Genomic DNA, 21854 nt, shown 5'->3' with positions numbered 1-21854 from the left:
GGGGACAGCGTACATCTGTAATATATGTGTATAATATATATTAGTGGTATTAGGAAGGCTGCATATACTCAGTACTACTATATACTTATAAAATCGCAGCTACTCATAATTGTAAATCAGTCTATCATTTTATGGCAAGTTAGAAATGACAACACCTGCTGGAATAACAAATAGACAAAGTTGTTTCTTTAAAAAAAACCAGAACTTTTATTTGTTTGAAAATGGAATGTATTAATTGTTCAAAAATGAAATTTACAATACATGCTTAATTATTTTAACTCAATGCCCCAGGTTTTTATATCTAAACTTTCCTTTGAAATAGTTACATTTTATTACATGTTTTCATATACGGTTTGATTTTGAGATGGCGGCAGATGTTTCCCTCCTTTGCCAGGCTTGTTATTATTATCTGTTGGCTGAAAAAAATTAGAAGGAAACTGTGAGATTGTTGTAATGCTATTCCAATGTTTCTAATGTACAATCATATATTCTATCAAATCTTTTAGGACAAATTTCTCGAGCACTCTACATGCACTAAATGCCACCCTATTTGTAACTGGTTTATGCTAAGGACTATAGTATAAATATAAAAGAAACTAGAGCCTAAAGTGTCAATCAATATTATAATAGGCATCTCTTCAGAAAAGGGTGCCATGTGGGCCTATTGCTCAGTCGCTTATTCAGAGGTGCAGAGAGGATGGGGGAGCAGGTACCAGCTGCTAAGTGGGACATTGTACCCCTTTGCATTGCTGCGGAGAGGAACAATTGTCCACCTGAGCAGTTGCCGGTGCCCCCCGCGGTGCGGTCATCGGCTCCCTCTGTGTGGTCTCTGGGGAAAACTCTTTCTTTGCTAATTATCACCAGATTTTTCGATTAGGACACAGGTTCTCATATGCAGTCCTCAAGGCACCCCAAAGTTCAGGTTTTACAGATATCCATGGTTGAGCACAGGTGGTTAAATCAAATAGACTGAGGTACTAATTAAGTCACCTGTGGTCAAGCATGGATATCCTTAAAACCTGGACTGTTAGGGTGCCTTGAGGATCGAGTTTGGGAACCTCTGGAAGAGGATATAACAAGGGATATAAGGAGAATGAATTAATGATACAGATTCTAGTCCCTCTTTAATCATCTCACCTCCAGTATAGAATATATTGTGTCTTCATTCTCTAGAAGATCCGTGTATCCCACAAACTAAAATAATTTTGGAAAACAAAAGTTTTCATTTTTATTAGCAAAACAAAGACAGACATAAGTTTGGCAGCAAAATGGGCATCTACTTTCTACAAAAAGAGTGCACACTAACATAGCATATTTCCACACATATACAGAGCCATACATATGACGTGATGCATCCACCTCTACGGTGGTGGCACCTTCAACATCATCAACAAGTATTTGCACTTTCCATGTAACAGGTGCAAGAAAAACCCCATCCTTTCAGGCATAAAAGTGTGTCTCTGCTGGTCTGCAATCTGTATTTGCATAAACTATTTGCAGCATGGTTGGTTTATTGCACTGAGGTCTTGAGTTTGAGTCCCACCATGGCCCTAACTGTATGGAGCTTGTATATTCTCCCTGTACTTGCATGGGTTTCCTCTGGGTGCTCCGGTTTTTTCTCTCAATTCAAAAATATACTGGTAAGTTAAATGGCTCCTGGCAAAAAATAACGCTAGTGTGTATGTGTGTAAAGGTCATAGGGAATATAGATTGTCAGCTCCACTGGGGCAGGAACTGATGTGAATTGAGGAAATTTTCTCCGTAAAGTGCTGCAGAATATGTGTGCGCTACATAAATAACTGTCAATAAATAATAATAATAAAAAATAATAAACAGGTAAATAAAATTGCCAGAACACATCTTTCTTGTTCTTAGTAGACGTTAGATGCTGATTCTCTCCCCAGTCCCACCTCCCCAACAGTACTGTATAATGCTTGCCAGTCTGCAATCTCGCATATGTGTGTGTTTACTTTCTTAGTATGTGTGAAGCAAAATCATACAAACTACATAATACAGTGATAACATAATTATAACACGTCATACATTCCCCTATGCACGTCTTACCTTCTTAGAGTATTCATTTTCTTTTGATTCTATTTTTCTGTTCAAACTTCTCTGCAAAAAAATATATAAAACATGAATGTTGGACCTTCAGGGGCTAATCAAATCCTGTATAATAAGTGGAATGTTTTACTTATACTATAACAGTGTATATGTTCACTCCCAAAGTGCCTGCTCATTGTGGGTCTGATCCATGGCATATAGCTGCATCTTTATGCTAATACTTCTACAGGGATGTAGTTAATAGACCAGTGGACACAATCCCGCCGGTCTAAATCCCGACTCAGTCTGCCCGACAAGGGACTTAAGATAGGCGTCAAAATGTCAACACCTATCTTAATCCCGATGCCGGAACACCGACCCCCGCCATCCCAATGTCCTCGGATGGGTAAGTATAAAACTTAGCCCAGGGATGGGGGGGTTAGGTTTAGGGTCCTCCAAGGGGACTTAGGGTTAGGCACCCCCCCAGGGAAGGTTAGGGTTTGGCTAGGGGAAGGGGGGGTTAGGGTTAGGCACTAAGGGGGGATGTTAAGGTTAGGCACCCCCCAGGAGAATAGGTTTAGGGTGCGAGGAGGGGGGTTAGGTTTAGGCACTCCTAGGGGATGATTAGGGTTAGGCACTAAGGGGGAGGTTAGGAATCCCTAAAGGAGGGTTAGGCTTAGGGGGGGGAAAGGGGAGGGTTAGGTTACTTACCTTTCCCTGTCAGAATTTTGACCCGCCTTCCTCCCGCTGTCCGTATTTTATTGGTTTAGCCACCAGCATTAAATACAGATTCCCTTCTACAAAGCCCTTCCCTAGTGTACAAGTGTTTAAGGATTGGGACGCCCATTGTCTGAAATATCGCTCCTCTTATTTCTGTTACCGTACATCAAGATCTACACTGCGAGTCTGTATGTACAAAATAAGGACATGTGCGCGTTGCGTCTCAGACCCATGTGCAGATGAATAAACATTGGCCACTTGTGTGATTACTGGAATTGAGTCCTACTAAGCATCAGGCCCTGTAACTTATTCAAAAAGTGTAGAGTTTGGTGCGCAGGTAAGTTACTTGCCAAATTAAAATTTGAGCAGTGCTGACTCCCCAATTGTTTTTGCCAAATGTAATGAAGAACTGCTGGTAGCTATTGAGCTATTGTGGAATTAAATGTTCTGGAATGCTTTCATTGAATAAATACGCTGGTGCGACAATCATTATGTCGACACTACATATGTTGGAACCTCAATGCCGACATCTTTGTAATACAATGGGCTCTATTTACTACAATCCGCATATTGAATGCGGATTGTAGTGTGATATTACCGAGTGAATTCGCATTGCGAATTCAGGTACTATCACAGGGATTTACTATAAATCCCTTGCAGGGACAGAGTTTGCGATAAAGCTCTGTCCCTGCGGATCCCATCCGCACTCTAGTCGCGGTATTTTCGGAAAAAATACCGCGACTAAGAGCCCGCGCATGCGCCGACCGACCACCGCTGCTACCCCCCCCACCGACGCTAAGCCCCGCCCCCCCCAGCGCTAAGCCCCGCCCCCCGCGATTGCGGACCACCGCGACCCCCCCCTCCCCCCCCCCCCGCGACCCCCCCTCCCTTCATTACACTTACCTGCATCCTCCTGGCCTCCGGTGGTCTTCTCCGGGCTTCCCGATCAGGTGATCTCCCATACTGCACTGGAACCCGATCACCTGATGACCGGGCCCCAGTGCACTGTGGGAGACCAGCTGACCGGAGAGGAGCCATCACCGGAGCCCCGATCACCGGTCCCTGGATTCAAGTAAGTGAAAAAAAAAATGTTTAATTTTTTTTTTCTTTTTTTTACAGCAATCAGCTTGCTGTCTATTTAGACCACACAGCTGATTACTGGTACCGGCTCCCGCCTCTGCTCTCCCCGTTAGAGCAGAGTGGGAGCCCGGTAACCAGGGGAGACCCTGGATAACGCCACCTCCAGGTGGCGTTATTATCACAGGGCTTCCCCCGGTATTTTTTTACAATTTATTTTTAGTAACTTGCACACAGATCACATTTCCCATTACAATTATGGGAAATGCGATCTGCTTTACTAAAAATAAGTGATACTGGGGGTTGGAGTAGAATTTTATTAATTCTACTCCAATTGCCCTGTAATAAATACAGGTGAAACTAAAATAATGTGAAAAGGGTGTGAAAACACCCTTTTTCACTTTATTTTAGTAAAAATAATGTTAATAAATAGAGCCCAATGGGAGAAGAAATGGCCATAAACTGTTTGTTTTTCTCTCCCATTGGATTACAAAAAATAATTGCCCACAGAAACTTAAGAAATAGAAGACCTTATTTTATAATCCAGAGCTGAACAAGGGACTAAAGTCTGTTTTATTTACCCATTTTTTCACTCTTAGGGGTAAATGTACTAAAGTGGGAATTTTAGATGTGGAGATATTGCCCATAGCAACCAATGAGATCTACATAACATCTAACTATCACCTTCTAGAAGATAATAGCTAGAATCTGATTGGTTGCTATGGGCAACATCTCCAATACTAAAAACTCTCACTTTAGTAAATATACCCCTTAGTGTAATGGGCAGAGGGCTTAAGGACCTTGACATACTAAGTGGCGGGTTTGAAATCCCAGGAAAATCCTGGTGGCTAACTGGCGAGATTGCATCCTTCAGATTTACAAAGCTCAAACCCTTTGTGAAAGCACCGAGAAACAACATTTTAGAATAGGAAAGAACATTGAATGGCTATTGCTGTTCCATTCTAAGAATTTGGATCTGGATTTGGCTTTGCAAAACCACCCTCAAGTGGTTTGGTTTTGAATATGGATTTATTTATTTTTTTAAAGGTAAAAAGTTTTAATAACAGCTAAAATCATGTAATTTATGCAATCCAAAATACGAAATTTGGATTTAAAACCGCAAATAGATCATAACCATGACCCGGATTTACTCGGATCTCCTCAGCAGATTAGAACCGCGACTCGGATTTACCCGGATTCACGAAATTCGGGTGGATTCAGATTTCTGGAGAACTGAACTGCACATCTCTAATAAGAATAGAACCCCCAGGTTTTCTAAGTGGCACGCTCCCAGCTCCCCCTATCAGAACATGATCTGTCTGCCCACAGAAGTTCCCTAGAGGAGCAGCAGAGACAGAGGCAGCAGAAAGATTTCCCACTGTGAGTCATGGTCTGTGACCCAGCCATTAAATCTTCTATAAAGGTAAGCATTGAGGAAGTATTATTTATTAGGGAGAGTGGACAAACGGATATAATGCCTAGGATCCCAATGGGCCATAATCTGATACTTCCACCAATGTTTACTTTTATTTTGTTTTAACTTCCCCCACTGCATAGTTTCAATACATAATATTTTTATAGGTTTTTCCGGTCTGGGGTCATGGCATCCTACACATAGACTTACAATGATGGAGGATCACTGTTTAGTATGTATAATATATAGACTGTATATGTTTCCATTTTTATGTTCTTTTGTTTCTTTCACATTTTCCTAGTTCACTTTTTCTCCTGCCTGACCATATGTATTAGGGTCTGAGGACTGGATGCGGTGCTGCCATGCGCCCATGGTCAGATTTTGTATCTTACTCTGTTTAGGCTGGGTAACCTATGGGTAGTGCTCTGATGATGTCATTGGAGGGCGTGGCTGTGAGCCTGAAGCTGCTGCTGGCTGGGAGGCAACATGCTGCACTGAGTGGACACCTGGGTGATAACTGGTGGAGGGTATAAGATAAGGACATATTTTGTTGTTTCTGTATCACTGATGTTGATTTGAATAAATCGAAAAGTTGGACACTGGTTTACAGTACCTATGCAATATGCTTTGTTAAAATCCCTGAGTGCCACCTTGCTGACTGTTGTTATGTCACTCTATATGGTAGGCACCAGGGTTGCTACAATTTCCTTTACACGAGAGATGGATTCTGGATCTGTACATACTGGATCCTATCATTCAGGTAGTATCTACTTATCAAGGCACCATTTCTTAATTACTTACTGTATCTAAAGTTAAATCAATTTCAATGATTAAAACTAATGAAAAGAGAGGTTTATTACTTTTTACACAGTGTCATCCTCTCGGATCACTTTCATGACAAAAAAAATCCCCAGGGGATTTAGAATCAAAAATTACACCACTATTGGCAAATTCAACCAGGGGTTTTGCAGGAAGTTGGTCGCAGTGTTGAACAAATGCAGTTTCAACATGATGCCCTTAGTGATTGAGGAAGCCGGTTGGGAACTCAAGATCACAAAAGAGAAAATGACATGCTTTGAATAAGAACACATACAAAAGCTGACTACAGACAAAACCAATAATTGGTTTGAACAACTACAAACACAGGTAGACAATTACTGCAAGGAGTTGATACAGTTTAAATGGGACAAGTTACAAACTGTAAACAGGGATTACAGCGAGTGTAAAGTATATCGCTGGGTCTCCACCACCTCCGCTAAAATCCATTTTATGGGGAAACAGAGGGTCTGTCTCCACTCTACCGAGACAGAATCCTGAGGGGGCACTGACATTTCGGCAAGTGACATAGAATGTTTACAAGCAAAACCCTCCACTTCCCAGAAACCCCCTTTTAGGGGTAAATACCTGGGTGTGGGGCAGCCTTTTAAAATACAGTTTACTAAGAACAGGCACCAGTGGGTGAGGCAGAAAAGACACCAGAAGGAAGAGAACCTAGTGTTTAATTTATCTTCCAGAATTCTGACACTAAAATGCAGTGAGTGAACACCAGGGTGAAAACTGGTGTAGAGTATACGGTAAGGACATATTTAGTTGTTTCTGTATCCCTGATGATGATTTGAATAAATCAAATTGTTGCACGCTGGTTGAAATCCCTAGGTGCCACCTTGCTGGCTGTTGTTTTATATACAGTATATATATACATATATATATATATATATATATATATTTACAGACACCAGTGGCGTAACTAGGGTATTTGGAGCCAGGGGCAAATTTGAAAAGGGAGACCCCCCCCATGTGCGCGCGCCGAAGGTGCACGTGGCAAAAAATGGGCGTGGTCACTTAAAAATGGGGCGTGTCAACTTGACACACCCCTTTATTTTCAAATTGAACATTCCTATCCATATGCACCTTAACCCCAGTAGTTCCCCTTATACAGTACCACCAGTATGCAGTTGTGGTCCCTCTCATGCAGGCCCATAGTAGTGCCCCTTATACAGTATCCCCAGTAGTGGTCCCTCTTATACAGCCCCCAATTAGTTCCCCTTACTCAGTATCCCCAGTAGTGGCCCCCCCAAATGCAGTGCCCCATGTAGTGTTCCCCCTTATGCAGTGCCCCATGTAGCAGTCCCCACAATGCAGTGCGCCCAGTAGCAGTATCCCCTTATGCAGTGCCCTTTTATATAGTGCCCCCAGCAGTAGTCCCCCCATGCAGTTTTCCCAGTAGTGGTCCCCTTAAGCAGGCACCCTGTAGTGAGCCCCCCTATCTAGTGTCCCCTGTAGTGGTCCCCGCAGTGCCCCTAGCAGTAAGCCCCTTATATAGTGCCCCCAGCAGTAGTGTCCCCCCTCCCATGCAGTGCCCCCAGTAGTGGTCCCCCTGATGCAGGCTCCCAGTAGTGACCCCCCCCTATCCAGTTGTCCCTGTAGTGGCCCTTCCTATTATTGCCCCCAGTAGTGGTCCCCCGAGTGCAGTGCCTCTAGTAATACTAGGCCCCTTTTAGAATAGAATGCCCCCAGTGGTAGTCCCCCCCAAGTAGTAGTCCCCAGTAGAGGTCCTCCCAATGGCACCCCCAGTAGATGTCCCCCCCAGTAGTAGCCAACCCCTCCCCCGTTGTGCAGATAGGTTTAAAAATAAATAAATATATATAAAAATATACTTACCTGATTCCACGCTGCTCCTGTCCGCAATGCTGCTCCCACCCTCCAGTCCGCCCGGGCTGGCGCGCTCAGCATTATGGGACTGACGTCATGACGTCAGTCCCATTACCCACTGCAGGAGCCGGACGGAAGTCCGGCTCTTGCAGTGGGTGCTGCAGCATTCAATGAGAGTCTATCTGACTGTCATTGGCTGCTGTTTAACACACGCATCGCCACCAGCGCTGGCGGCGATGCGTGTGTTATGCACAGCCTGAGCCCGCCTCCTGGCGCTATTGGGCAAGCGCTCAGGGGGAGGGAACGGGCTCTGGCGTGCAGCACAGGACCGGCGCTGGAAGCCTAGTGCCGGTCCTGTGCAAATGTGTAGCGCTGACCACACTCATTGCGGTCGGCGCTACACTGGCTATCTAGGGCGGGCGGGCCGGTACCGTGGCCGGCGGCGCCCCCCCGCACCACCGGTCCATCGGCGCCCAGGGCATGAACCCCGCTCACCCTGCCCTAGTTACTCCACTGATAGACACACATAAAACTTATAGGGAATCTTACCTCAAAATTATTTTTCCTGAAACTGTGTTTCTTCCTGTGAAACAAATGACTTGAGTTACAGTATAATGTAAAACAAAGACTAATAATTGACAATCATAAAACATTATGTTGCAGATTCATTTTTGAATTACCTTGTGAATTACAATACTGTTACTTGTCTAACATATATTAAAGAAACAATTACTTAATTTTATTCTTCATTTATGCTTGGTCTGAATAAGTTCTATTTTTTTTTATAAAGATGTTTCTGGAAGATAAAAGAGGAGATTTATGAAATTTTGTAGAAAGGTAAAGTGCCAACCAATCAGCTCCTATCTGTCATCTTACAGACTGTGCTAGAAAAATGACAGTTAGGAGCTGCTTGGTTGGCACTTTATCTCTCTCTACTTTATATATATCTAACATTTGATAAATCTCCCCCATAGTGGGTTCGTTTTCACTGAACAGCCGTAAGTGTTCCTTGTGGTTCTTTCTGCTTTCCTGTCCCTTCCACTTGACTGTCCTTCTACTCCCTAAACTGGTGTTTGATAAGAATACAATCTACAGTATGGAAGCAGAGCGATGCGAATGGAGACAAGGGTAGTGGAGATTTCTATCACATGAAAGGGAGGGCAGGTCTTATTTAAAAAACAATAAGTAAAAGGGGGTACAAAGTACAAAGGGGGTGACCCCAGTGTGCTATTTACATGCTATATATAGCAGGGACTCTGACAGAAACGTAAGAGATACACTAATGCAGTTGGTTATTTTATACTGCAGGGCAAATGTTCAAGAACATAAAAGCTAGATTCTGATTGGTTGCTATGGGCAACACCTCCACTTCTATAAATCTTCACTTTAGTAAATATACACCAGAGTGTCTATACGCCATATGACGCGGGACGCCCGACGGGACTCAGATGTTCTGAGAGAAGTAGCGTACTGTACTTTTCTTTAAATTAAGCGATTATATGCATCACAGAAACACCACTGACAGTGTACTAGAGATGCTGGGCTGCCATATTTAACTGCACAGGAATTGGTTTCACACAACAGAATATGACGTAAGAAAAAGCCGCTCACATCGGAGCCCCCAGTATCCGGTGCGCCGAGGGGGGTGATTTGGTGCGATTGAAGACACAGTATATGATGACACACCTGTATCTGATCAATCCTACACATTTTCTGTACCTTCTACCAAATGAATCACTGGGGGATGTACCACATCACTCTCACTTAGGACATCATGACAGGCATCCATTCAATAAACACAAAGCCCGTTTCTACACATTGTTATAGGACCCTATTTCTTTAAACTCCATTAGATAAACCATGTAGAATCATTTTAAAATGTTGTTAGTAAACTTTCAAAATAGGTTTAGTAAAAACATAGTAATAATTTTAAATGAAAACATTTTCTTTTGACATTTCAATTTCCAAATACAGTACTGTACTTTATACTTATTTAACATTAGAGATGTTGCTGAAAAATGTATGGGAAATGCAGAAGTTAATTTTGTTTCACAAATGATAAACAAAACATTGAGGTATGATTACAACATGATTCCTAGATAAGATACAATGCTACATAACTCATACTCAGAAAGTGGAAGGATTGAAAGTGGATTCTAGCACTTTAAGATGAAGTCCAGTGATACATTAAAGATACATTTAGGAAAAAAATGTTTATGCTTCAATTCTGATTTTGTTGCCTTTCAGTGGGGTATAACCTTTTCATTTGAAACTTCATTAAAAAAAAGGAAGAAATACTGTCACTTTTATCTGATACTGCAATGCTAAACAAGGGGGAGATTATAATTTTACTGTACCTCCAAATATAGAAAACAATCCCTAAAAATGCAATAACGCAGACAATTCCAATAGCAGTTCCAATATAAATATTAGTTTGTGGTCCCACTGTAAAAACAACAATTTACTTCATCATCATCATAATCATTGTTATAGTACTGTCATCGTCATCATCGTTATCATCATCGTCATTGTTTTAGTACTGTCATCATCATTAATGTCACCATAACTACTAATAAATTTGTCATCAACATCATCATTGTCATCCCCATTGTACTCATTATCCTTATTATCCCAACAATAGTCGTGCATTATATATTGCAGTGAAGGGGGTCCACTATCTTATTGTAATGTTGGTATCATAATTATGATTGTTACAAGCAGTAGCATTAACATTCTAATCATTAACAATTGAGCCACCATAGTCTTCATCATCTTAGTATTAGAAATCAATATCAACTTTATCATTTATCAATATTATTTTACTACTAACATCATTATCACCAACTTCATCATTATGATCATCAATACAATCTTCGGTGGTCCTTTAATATTTACCAATTTTATCATCGTGACTATTGTGATTTATTATAATAATAATAATACACAAGTTATGCTAATATGTGTATAAAGTCCTATAAATAAACTGATCAAAATGTGTGTGGTTTTTAAAGACTGATACACCTCCTACTGTTATTGTCAACAGATAATAAATGTACATGAAAAGTTGTATGCCCTGTATACAAGCACTTGGTTTATAATCTATCGTATTTATAGGGGTACAATAACTAATCTTAAATTTCAAATATCCATATTCTGTATAGTATGTAATGCATTTTCCTATATATAACCACCAATATATATACAAAATTATAATCAATATTTAATATTTTAGTCATTAGATCAACATCAATATTACCTTCAGCATAATTATCATCAATATGCACTAATATTGGATTTGCCTTTAATTAGTTTACTATTGTCTTTAAAATAAGTGTATTTTTGATGATAATAATAATATAAATCATTATAGAAAAGCATCAGGTATTTGATAATAATCTAAATAATAATAGAAAATCATCAGGTATTTCATAATAATATAAATAATAATAGAACATCATCAGGTATTTGAATAAAGTTAGTTGAAAATAGCCTGATTTGATCATTTTAAAAGCTAATTTATATTTTAATAGAGGAAGTTTTTGTACATTTTTATCAATGTTCACTAAACATTTTTGTTAAGAAAAAAACCTAGAAAATTAGGTTGTCTAAAAATAGCCATGGCTGGGGCCAAAAGCAAGAATTGGCACAGGACAAATATGAAGATTGTGCTGTAGAATGTGCTGTAACTTTTTTCTCGGTAATACAACTATTGCTTTCTAAGAAAATTTACATTAGCAAATAATTAAGGGAATCAGTATTTAGTTTTTAGTGTAGAGTGCATTAATCAATAAAGAAAAATATCGGGTTATTTATTGATATTTGCTTCAGATGGCATGTGGATGGTGTCAAATTAATAGGTACACTGGCAAGGAAGTGTTGTTATTTTGTTATAATAATGTTCTCAATATTTTTTTATATACTAAATGTAATTTCCTTTATGTTTTTGCTGTTTTTTTTTATATCTTGTATATGTAAACAATTTCTTAGTACCACTTCTGTTCTCTTTTGTGCGAGAAATATTCTTTTTTATTTTTGTATGCTGAGCTAATTAATATTTCAAGCCAGGAAGAATTTCTTCCCTTAATTAATCAATTATTTGCTTGCAAACCTCTACCTATACATTTTATATAAATATATACTTATATACAATATGCTAGGTCTGTTATGTCTCTGACATGTGCAGTGGGAGCCAAGGTCCCCCTCCAATGGCTCACACTGCTGGTGAGACATGGTAGAAGAGGAGGACAAGTATAAAAGGGTCAGGGTAGGGATGGAGAAGGGGTGGAGGTGGAATGGGAATATAGGATGGAGGAAGGGATGAGGGGCAAAGGATAGAGGTAAAGATAGAGGAGAAAATTGGGAAAGAACTGGACCCAACATAGGATGGGTCCAAAACTACTAGTTAGCTTATAAGTCAAATCAAACTGAGCATTATTATAGATAATTACATTTGCTTTGTTCCATCCTTATTTAGTTCATAAACACAATCTGTTTGAAAGCAAACAATAATAAAAAAAAAAAAAAACTTAAATTAAAATTAACATGGTTTCCTATTTTTGAGAATAAGCCTATCACAAGGTTTGTATGGAATAATATATTATATTATATGCAAAACATACTTTTAATGTTGGGTTTAGCTGTCTTGTGACTTGTTTGGCCATTGGGGAATGAAACTGTACACTGAATTTCTGATCCAATATCTGTTGAAGAGGGTTGATATGTTAGTTCAGACAATGCCCTTCTCACCCCTTCGCCAAGTTCTATGTTAAGTTCTGTGACATGTAAACCAATAACGTTCCAATTGAAATTCGGTGGACTGGAGCCACATGTATGATTTGTAGAACATGTGATTATGGTGGATTCTCCCACTGTCAACTGCCCAGGCACTGACAGCACTGCATCTGGTGGGACATCTGCAGAGATGGTTTAACCGTTAGTGATTGTTCATGTAAGTAAAAAAATATATACAGTATATGTGCATAAAAGAATAAATACCTGTTTAGCAAACACAAGACAACTAGAACCAAGTCATATGAGATTCATGTACTGTACTTTACTGACAACATACATTCTTATTTTAGATAAAACTACAATATCTATTTGAACTATTATTTGGTTTGTCAAAATAAATCATCTTTTTCTCCTTTTCATTTTTATTTGCAAGACTACATATTACAAACATTATAAAACATTTACCAGACAATTTTACATTCATCTCATTCTCAAACAGTTATCAGGTACATATTTTTGTTATTGAATAAGTCATCTTAAATTATGTATTTTGTATGCTTAATATTAAAATAACAACTTTTTAAAATACAATAAATGGATAGTCAATAGACTGTAGTTCAAATTAGAAAGATTTCTGGTGTTGTTAATGCATGTGATGAAAGTAGCCAATAATAATCATATCTATTTCAATAAGATTACTAACAGGAAATGAGATTACTTTCAGCCAACATGTGTTAAAATTCTTGGCCGATTGCCTGATATTGGTAGTAATATTTCAGCCAAGGTGGTCACCTAAAGACAGCAAACATTCAACAGTATCACCATCAACTGGTGCAACATCGGAATCGGTACAGAATCCCAGCTGCCGCATGACCGGCAGTTAGATTCCCGGCAGCCCGGCAGATCAGCAGAGCCCAGCAGTGGAAGCCCGACAGCGCTGGAAATCCCAATCGTCCCTAACATAAGTATAAACTAACCTAACCTAACCCCCTAACGCTCCTTAGGGGTGCCTAACCCTAACCTCCCCCCCAAGTACCTAACCCTAATCCCCCCTCTAAGTGCCTAACCCTAACCGCCCCTTCCCTGGTGCCTAAACCTAAGTCCCCTGGGGGGTACCTAACCCTAACCCTTCCTCCCCTTAGCCTAATACTAACCCTCCCGGGGGGGTGCCTAACCCTAAGTCCCCCCTGGGTTCCCTAAACCTAACCCTCCCCCTCCATGGCTGTCCGCTCGCGGCGCCTGGCATCCCTTCGATCGGGATACCGGGCGCCGGTCTCCTGGCATCGGGTAAATGACAGGCATCTAGATATAGAAGCCGGTCATTTAGCCCATGCCGGGATAAAGCAGCCGGGAAGCCGGCTGTCGTGTATTAATGCAGCCGGTTTCCCGACTGCATACTGCAACATCACCTTATTAATAAATTCATGACTACAGATGCATCCTCATACACCTATTCTTTTTGTACCATATGGCACAAGGTGCAAGGTGCTGCACAAACATTCCACCATGGGTAAATCCTTTAGTTTTGGACTTTATCCAGAATGTTTGCCTTGTAGTTATATACAACGTCATAATAGGTTCTCAGTATTAATAATTGTCTCACAATTAATTAGTAAAAAGTTACAGATTGGGCAAATCAAAGTGTGGTGTGAGGCATGACCTGACTCGTTCTTATCGAACCGCCGTCTTTCGCCTTTTTACCCAGATTAGAGGCACGAAAGCTACTGAACATGAAATGCCAGCGTCAGTTTCCAGGGTACCTGTGCATTCTACATTTGTTACATTAATTAAGTGAATAAGATGCATATTTTGTGAAAAAGTCTCTTGCGAGAATCTTGGTTTGACTAAGTTGCTACATCCTTGGTGCACCAAACAGGTTATTTGGTGTGATTTGAGGATAGGTGAACATTCAGTGCAAAATAGGAAAGATTGAGTCTTTGTTTGCCATTCAGAATCAACTAACTCATTTCCTCTCCAGCACTTAAATGTCCTTCATACTTCTACCAGCCAAACACATTAAAAAACAAGCTACCTGCAATGTGCATAATCCCTTTAATGTTATCCAGCAAGCCTTTATATTGCCTCTCCTGGGATTATATTGTATTTATTTAAATAATTAGTAGCATCAGCCTATACAGTATGTTTAGTTTTGACAACGAAAATTGGCATATGTTCAATAAAGTACTGTAGGTTCCATAAAAAATAGATTAGATCAAATTGAATATGTACATTTTTTTACCTGTGACCTTTAGCTCAACATAATCAAAAACTCGTCTAAAAGATTTCTTCCTGTCATTTGCATAATATGATGTTTCATCTTGTTTTGTCACTTTGTGTATACGGAGAGTACACATATCCTTTGTATATGTTATGAGAGCTGCACGGTTCTTATAAATTGTTGATATGTCTTCGATATGTGTACTGTAAATGATCTTACTGCCAAGTAGAATGCTTGGAACTTGCCATACCACTTCAAGGTTTTCTACTTCTGTGGGTGATGGTGTGACTGTGCAGGGGATCTCCACACAAGAGCCAAGTAATGCCTGGATCCTGGATGGGAAGTTATACTTCCTTTGTTGGCCAACATGCACTAGTTTAAAAGAGTAAATAAAAGTAATTGACTTAGGCAGATGTTCTGCATAATAAAAATAACCTATAGTTTATGTGTGAGTCCAATAATGATTGGACCATCTCTTATCCACTGTCTGAAAACTTCACTGGACCCATCAAAATCTGTTTCACCAACTACTTTGTATTAGTTTTAGAAGATAACTTGATTCAACTGTATTAGATTCTGTGCAGAGGGCTCTTCAGGTATCATATGTTGTCTTTGAAGAGGAGAGTTGATGCTTCTTTGTGCATACTCTGTTCACCCATCAAACTAATTACAGTGATCTGGCACCACTGATTGAAACTGGTAACCAATCTTGATCTCAAACTCTGTGACTGTGATAGTTAATTCTACCTGAATATTGTAATATAAAATAAAGGGTGCACTCCTTTATGTGCCTCAGTCAGCCACAGGAATTGTGTAAATTGTCATAATTCATAGCCAATGTGGCATGTGGTTGCAGCCTGTTTGTTTTAATTTTGGTTGAGAATTCCGGAAATGTTTACAAGTAAAATAGAGAAGTCCAAAATTAGCCATTATTGAAAGCTAAACATGGGCAAAACATTTTGGCATGGTCCAGAATTCAGTCAATTTTATCCAGCTTAGGTCTAAGTTAATTGTGAGATTAAAAAAATTACCAAATTATCAATCTTCTGGAACGGTATGAATTGGAATAGCAAACACTGAAATTTAAAGTCTAATTTTTGCCTAAGAAATTATACAACCAAAAGTCAAAGTTAATAAACTAAATAATAAATTAAATATTTTTTTATTCTTGAAAATACTTTATTTCACAATTTAAAAAAAAACTTTGCAAATAGCTTTGACAAAAAATAACTACATAGGCAGTATAACAAAACAATTACTTACTAAATCTTAGCAAAATGTTCTAATTTGTTTTCAGAAAAAATACTTCTGAAAAATAGTACTGCTCAAGATTTACCTTCCCCTGTTATAATTTAATTATCTGGTTCACCTCTCATAGACCTATTGAATTGATTAATACAGTACATGTCTGCTTCAACATTGTTACTAGAATATTACAGTAAACAGCAATGTAAATTATTAAATTACCATTTTAATATACCTGGTATAAGAATGAAGAGAATAATAAAATGTTCTCTCATGATGGCTGGTATGAAGTAACACTTCATTGGTGTCAATTGGTTTCATCTAGTAAAGTTTCACCTATGGGGGAAAAAAATACAGATAATGAATATCAAGAATTAGGGCCTGATTCAGTATGGATCGCTAATGTGATGGCGGGTGTGTCTCACTGTGATAGTATGCTAATCCACTGGGATCGCTATGCCTTCACAGCACAACATAAGGACGCCCACCTTACCTTATTGACACATCCGTAATACTTTGCAAAACAGCGAAAACATCGGTAATATTGAGTACCATCAGAGCCTCATGCACACTAGCACAAGGTCTGACCTTGCTCAGAAATTTCTAACCTCATCGCACGCAGTGAAAGCCCAAGCTGCATACTGCATCGCAGTGGCTAATTTATGCTTACCCCTGCAACGGCGTTCAAACACACTGACATGACTTCGTTTCGCCGACCACCCCCCATCTCCACCCCCCGTCACCACCCCCAAACGGATCTTCCTGGCAATCACTCTGCGATGGGTCTGCGTAGTCACTGCAATCGCAGTCCCGATTGCAGTGGCGTATTCGTGCAGAATGCAACAATCGGCCAATTGCATGCGTAATCACATTTAATTATCTCGTTGGAAAAATTAAATCACATTTAAAATATTTATTATAAACAAATGTGTTTCTTATTAACAAACATTACAATTATTTAAAAAATAACATAAACATTTTTGGAATAAATAATTAAATTGTAGCTCTACTGCCACTAAACAGAGAATTAGTTGAACTTCTGAAATATTATCTTATACATCGAGACTGACCTATCTTATGAGGAAGGCTGCAAAATACTTTTCCACACAACGGCCGGCGTTCAATTAGCCCCAATAATTTTTCGGGCAAGTAAAGCGGGTCTTATCGATTTTTTTGCATTCAGGCAATTTAATTTGATCCTGCTTTAGTCACCCCCCAAAAATTAGCCATTTTTGGGCAAATAGACATAGGATCCATGATAAGTTCACAGACCTATGTCATTTTATGGCCGAGATCACGAAAAATCCGGCAGTCATCTGGGATTTTTTTTCACCTGTCCCAGGCAGGTGAAAAGAAATCACAGTTGACTACCGGATTAGGGGCTAATAAAATAGCCCCTTGTGGATCAATTAACCATGGAAAATTACTGCTGCTAATTGAATTACCCCCATAGTATCAAACTAGATGTGGGGGGAAAAATCCAAGAAAGAGTAGCTTCAGGTACTTAGGCCCTCATTCAGACCCACTCACGAGCGGCTGTCCGCTCGCAAGCGGGTCGATGGTCCACACTGCGCATGCGCACAACGGAGGGAGCTCCGTCGTGCGCATGCGTGAGACCCGACGAGCGAAGGACTTTCCTTCGCTCGTAGTGTCTCATCAAAGGGGGCGTGCTGTCGATGGTTACTGCGTGCCTGCCAGACGGAGGCGTTCCCAAGGGAACGCCTACCGTCTGAAGCCGGCCCCACTGACATCACTCTGATAGAGCCAAAATCACTCCTGGCCTTGCGGTTGAGAAACTCAACCGCAGGCTTCTGCTCGCAGTTTCGATGGTCGCAATGGTCAAGACCATCGCGACCATCATCCTGCACGCTCGTATATGCTGTGGGTGGTGACCCACAGCTATACAAGCGTCCAGGAGGATGCTCCATATTAATGGAGGTGGGCCCTGATTCAGAGCGAGCGCTCTGGTCAGAGCGTCCGGCTCTGAATCAGGGCCTTAATGGAGACTCCACAGCGCTGTTCATCTAGTCTAATAGATATGGGGGGAATTTATACAACTAGAAAATAAACTGCTTTGGATAAACATACCATAAGGATTTGTATATTAAATAATAAAAAAACTAAGACATAAAATTAGATAAATAATGAAAACAAAATGAAAACATACTGTACTGTAATTACATGCACTAGAAAGAAGAAACATCTAGCTCTGCTGATCCATGAAAAATACAATGAAATACAAAAACAGTTATATAGCTACAGTTCTTTTGAATGCAATTAGTTTCCAAAATAAGCATCTTAACAGCTCGTTTGATAAACTTCATGTAACAAATGATCTATTTAATCCAGTTAAACATAGCTAGAAATAAAATTGTACTCAGTAAAATAGCATTGGTACTTACTTGTTACAGGCTAGTCTGCATATATTGCAATATAAAATTAAAACAAACACTTCTGTAAATATAGCATGTAATAAGATTTCATCATTTCCTTTACGTCTTCATAGCTTGTATGCGTATTTTTTGTAAATCTGTCTCTGCTGGATACTGAGGATAAATTTGTGTGTCAGCTGATTGTGGGTCACGTCAATATCACTTTATCTTTTTGTCTCATATTCAGAAAAGTCCTTTCATTGCATAGTGTGCACTTTTATACATGAACAATGCATAAGTCTAAGCCACTTTGTAGGCTAGAAAACATTTTAAACTCAGTTTAGAGATCTAGAAAGTGAGAGAGAAGGATTATTTCAGTGTAGAACAAGTATAGTAAAAATGTGCCTATCTGGGGGTGTATCTGTTGTGGGTGCTTTAGTTCTTGTGAGAAATATGTGCTGATGCTGACCATTGGAACTGTTTATCAAAAAAGAATAAGTAACCCCAATGTACCCCCGTGAATAGTCTTACCAGAAGAGGCACTCAAAGCATAGACTTGTAATTGGCAAAGCCAAGGTACAGCAATTTTGTGGCACCTCCTAGAAAGCTTCCAAGCTGGGCTGGGCTGGTGACACAACACTAGAAAAAAAGTCCCATGATACATTCACCCTCCCACAAAAAACAGAATTATCATTCTTCTTGGTCGTGAAGTAAATACTTAAAAATTAATTAAACAATAAAGGATTCCCAGCAATCCCTGTCAGCCTAAAGTTTTTGGGTATGCTATTTCTTGTTGAATTGCAAACACTGGCATACTCATAACTGCAAAAGCATGCTGGTACATGTACTGTAGAACTACAAGCAGGGTTGGACTGGCCCACAGGGGTATAGGGGAAATCCCCGGTGGGCCCCACTGCCTGTGGGCCCACCCCCTCCTCTGGGTGTCAGGTTTCATACCCCAAATTATTAATTGCTACACTATTAGACAGTCAGTTACCTGGTGGAGCAGGGAAACTGATTAACAAGGTGTTTGGTTCACTTCTATAGAAACTACACCAAGTTTTGCCTAATGGTAAGCCAAGCATCTGTGGTGGTAGGCTACACCCCCTCTGGTGGATGACCACACCCCTTAAGCATGGGCCCTTACCACTGATTACCCCGGTGGGCCCCTTATGCTCCAGACCGACACTGACTGCAAGCACTAGCAAGCCCTGTAAAAAGATAAAACACTGTAAAATAAAGATACCTAAACCATTGACAAAATTGGTTATTTGATTACACATTCCCTGGCACATAGACTCTTAACCCATTTATTGTTTATCTAAATCAGAGGGTCCTCTACTGTCAACCAGGTATGCTATCCGAGGGATGAACAAAACCACAGTAATGATAAAAAATACTACTTACAGGAGCTGCACTGCTAATTGAAAGTTTTGAGTCAGTCAATCAAGCCAAAAAGAAGTAAGTAGCTATCATCCCAAATAATGTGCAAAAAGATGCTCATGGGTGGAAGACCTTAGGTGTCACTTGTACGTCAACAATAAGATACAAAAAAGACAGTTTCAGAAATCCACAACCAGATGCTTCCTGCTAATCTAATTATCTAATTGAAGTATAAATATGTCAGAACAAAGACTGAAGGAATGATTCAGAGAGTCCTAGTCTAGGAATATAGGTGGCAACCAGTCTACAGTTTTAGAATCAACAGGGAAGTCTTTAATAAAATTCTTTAAAATATGTTTTGTATTTTTCTTAGTCTGGCTGATTAGGAACCATATAGAAAAATAAAAAATGTAATATAATGTAAATGTAATAGGTTGAGTAAAATGTTGGTCACCATGTGTCAAACATCACAGGGAGACTTAGCACCAAGGGAAGGTGTTCCTAATAATCCAACTTAGTTTTTGCATTTACAAGAATCAAGCTTAGCCAAGTCTATCAAATCGGTTTTTGATATATATACTCCATGAAGTAGAAAACCAATGACAGTACTGGGCACAAAATGGGAATATGGATAAAATTAAAAAAAGGAAGTATATCGGATAAAGCATTTATCAATAATAATAATATTTATTATTATTATTATCAAATCAAATTAATTTACTGTCACATCCCCATACAATGCGTTAGCGAAAATGTAATGCAAGATACTCACAGTCAAACATAAAACAATATCACATCACAAAATCACATAAAAACAAAATTTAAAGGTTTAAACTAATAATTAAAGCAGGGAAGAAACTGTTTCGCATCCTACTAGTTCGACACCTACTACATCTAAAACACTTACCAGGAGGCAAAAAAGAGAATAGAGAATGACATGGGTGGCTACAATCAGCGACAATCTTATTTGCTTTCGAAACATACCTTTTAGTATAGATGTCTTCTAGCCTAGGTAAAGACCAATAATTCTTTCAATCACTTTAGTTGCCCTAGCTAAGGATCCACGATCCAAACACTTGGAATTCCCATACCAAACAGTGATAGACTACATCAGAAGGCTCTCAGTTATACCACAATAAAAATTTACCAATAATGGCCTAGATAATCTACTTGCTCTTAGGGCCTGATTCAGAGCCGCTCGTAAGCGGCAGTACGCTCGTTCCGAGCGATGTTCGCACTTCTGCGCATGCGTACGGTTTATAATATGCATGCGCGAACCAGTAAGTGCAGCCGAAAATCGTTTGTTCGCTATATAGCGAATGCCTGCTACTTTGAGTGACAGGATGAGGCGTATGTGGGTGGTAACAGGGGAAGGTGCTTGAAAACGGGTAGTGGAGATCAGAACGCAGGCGTGCTTAAAGGTCAAAACGGGCGTTTTATGGGTGTGCATAATTAAAACAGCAGCGTCATTGACCACGTCACCTGGTTGTTTTATAGTCAAAACTGCTCGCAATATAGTGGTAGGAAAAACCAACCACAAGAATAGCGAGCAGTTCATACGCTGATCGATGTACTCGATTAATCTCATAAATAGCGGACATGACGTATGATGCGAGCGGCCAGGGGGCGCATTTTTCAAATAAATGTCCGCAAGTTTTGATCGCTCGTTCAGACATGGAGGCGTCCGCAAAGAGCGAACAGTTCATTTGAATAGCCACCCCCTTTTTCTGAACGAACGAGCGCTAATTGCGTCCGGCTCTGAATCAGGCCCTTAGTTTCCTAAGTAAAAATGGCTGAGCCTTTCCCACCACTGAAGACATATGTGAAGACAATGACAAGTCCTCAGAAAAATGAATTCCAGGAAACTTAAAACCACCAACCCTCTCCACCTCAGCGCCTTTCAGGAACAGGGTCGGGGGGTACTTTTCCTCCTAAAATCTACCACCACCTCTTTAGTTTTCTTACTATTTAACAGCAGCATGTTGTTCTCTCCACCTAA

The 21854-nt window shown here is 39.9% G+C and overlaps 1 protein-coding gene across 2 annotated transcripts; it reads right to left on the bottom strand.

Moving 5' to 3' along the window:
* Nucleotides 1-266: 266 nt before the first annotated feature.
* Nucleotides 267-19048, bottom strand: LOC148509087 (B-cell receptor CD22-like). Of its 2 annotated transcripts, none has more exons than XM_088443647.1 (9): nt 19004-19048; nt 16336-16436; nt 14877-15227; nt 12526-12819; nt 10264-10351; nt 8456-8489; nt 2065-2115; nt 1138-1194; nt 267-416 (listed from the first exon to the last, which is right to left on the bottom strand). In XM_088443647.1, exons 2-9 carry the CDS (start codon nt 16400-16402, stop codon nt 333-335), a joined length of 1026 nt encoding a protein of 341 aa, XP_088299773.1. In that variant the 5' UTR covers nt 16403-16436; nt 19004-19048; the 3' UTR covers nt 267-332. The 2 variants fall into 2 exon arrangements, with proteins under 2 accessions (XP_088299773.1, XP_088299772.1); XM_088443646.1 differs by lacking the exon at nt 19004-19048 and adding an exon at nt 18503-18664.
* Nucleotides 19049-21854: the final 2806 nt, after the last annotated feature.

Source organism: Taudactylus pleione, unplaced genomic scaffold (genome assembly GCF_031769625.1).
Source record: "Taudactylus pleione unplaced genomic scaffold, aTauple2 ptg000332l, whole genome shotgun sequence".
NCBI lineage: Eukaryota > Metazoa > Chordata > Amphibia > Anura > Myobatrachidae > Taudactylus > Taudactylus pleione.
Note: the sequence above shows the minus strand (reverse complement) of the source record. Positions and strands in the feature narration are given on the sequence as shown.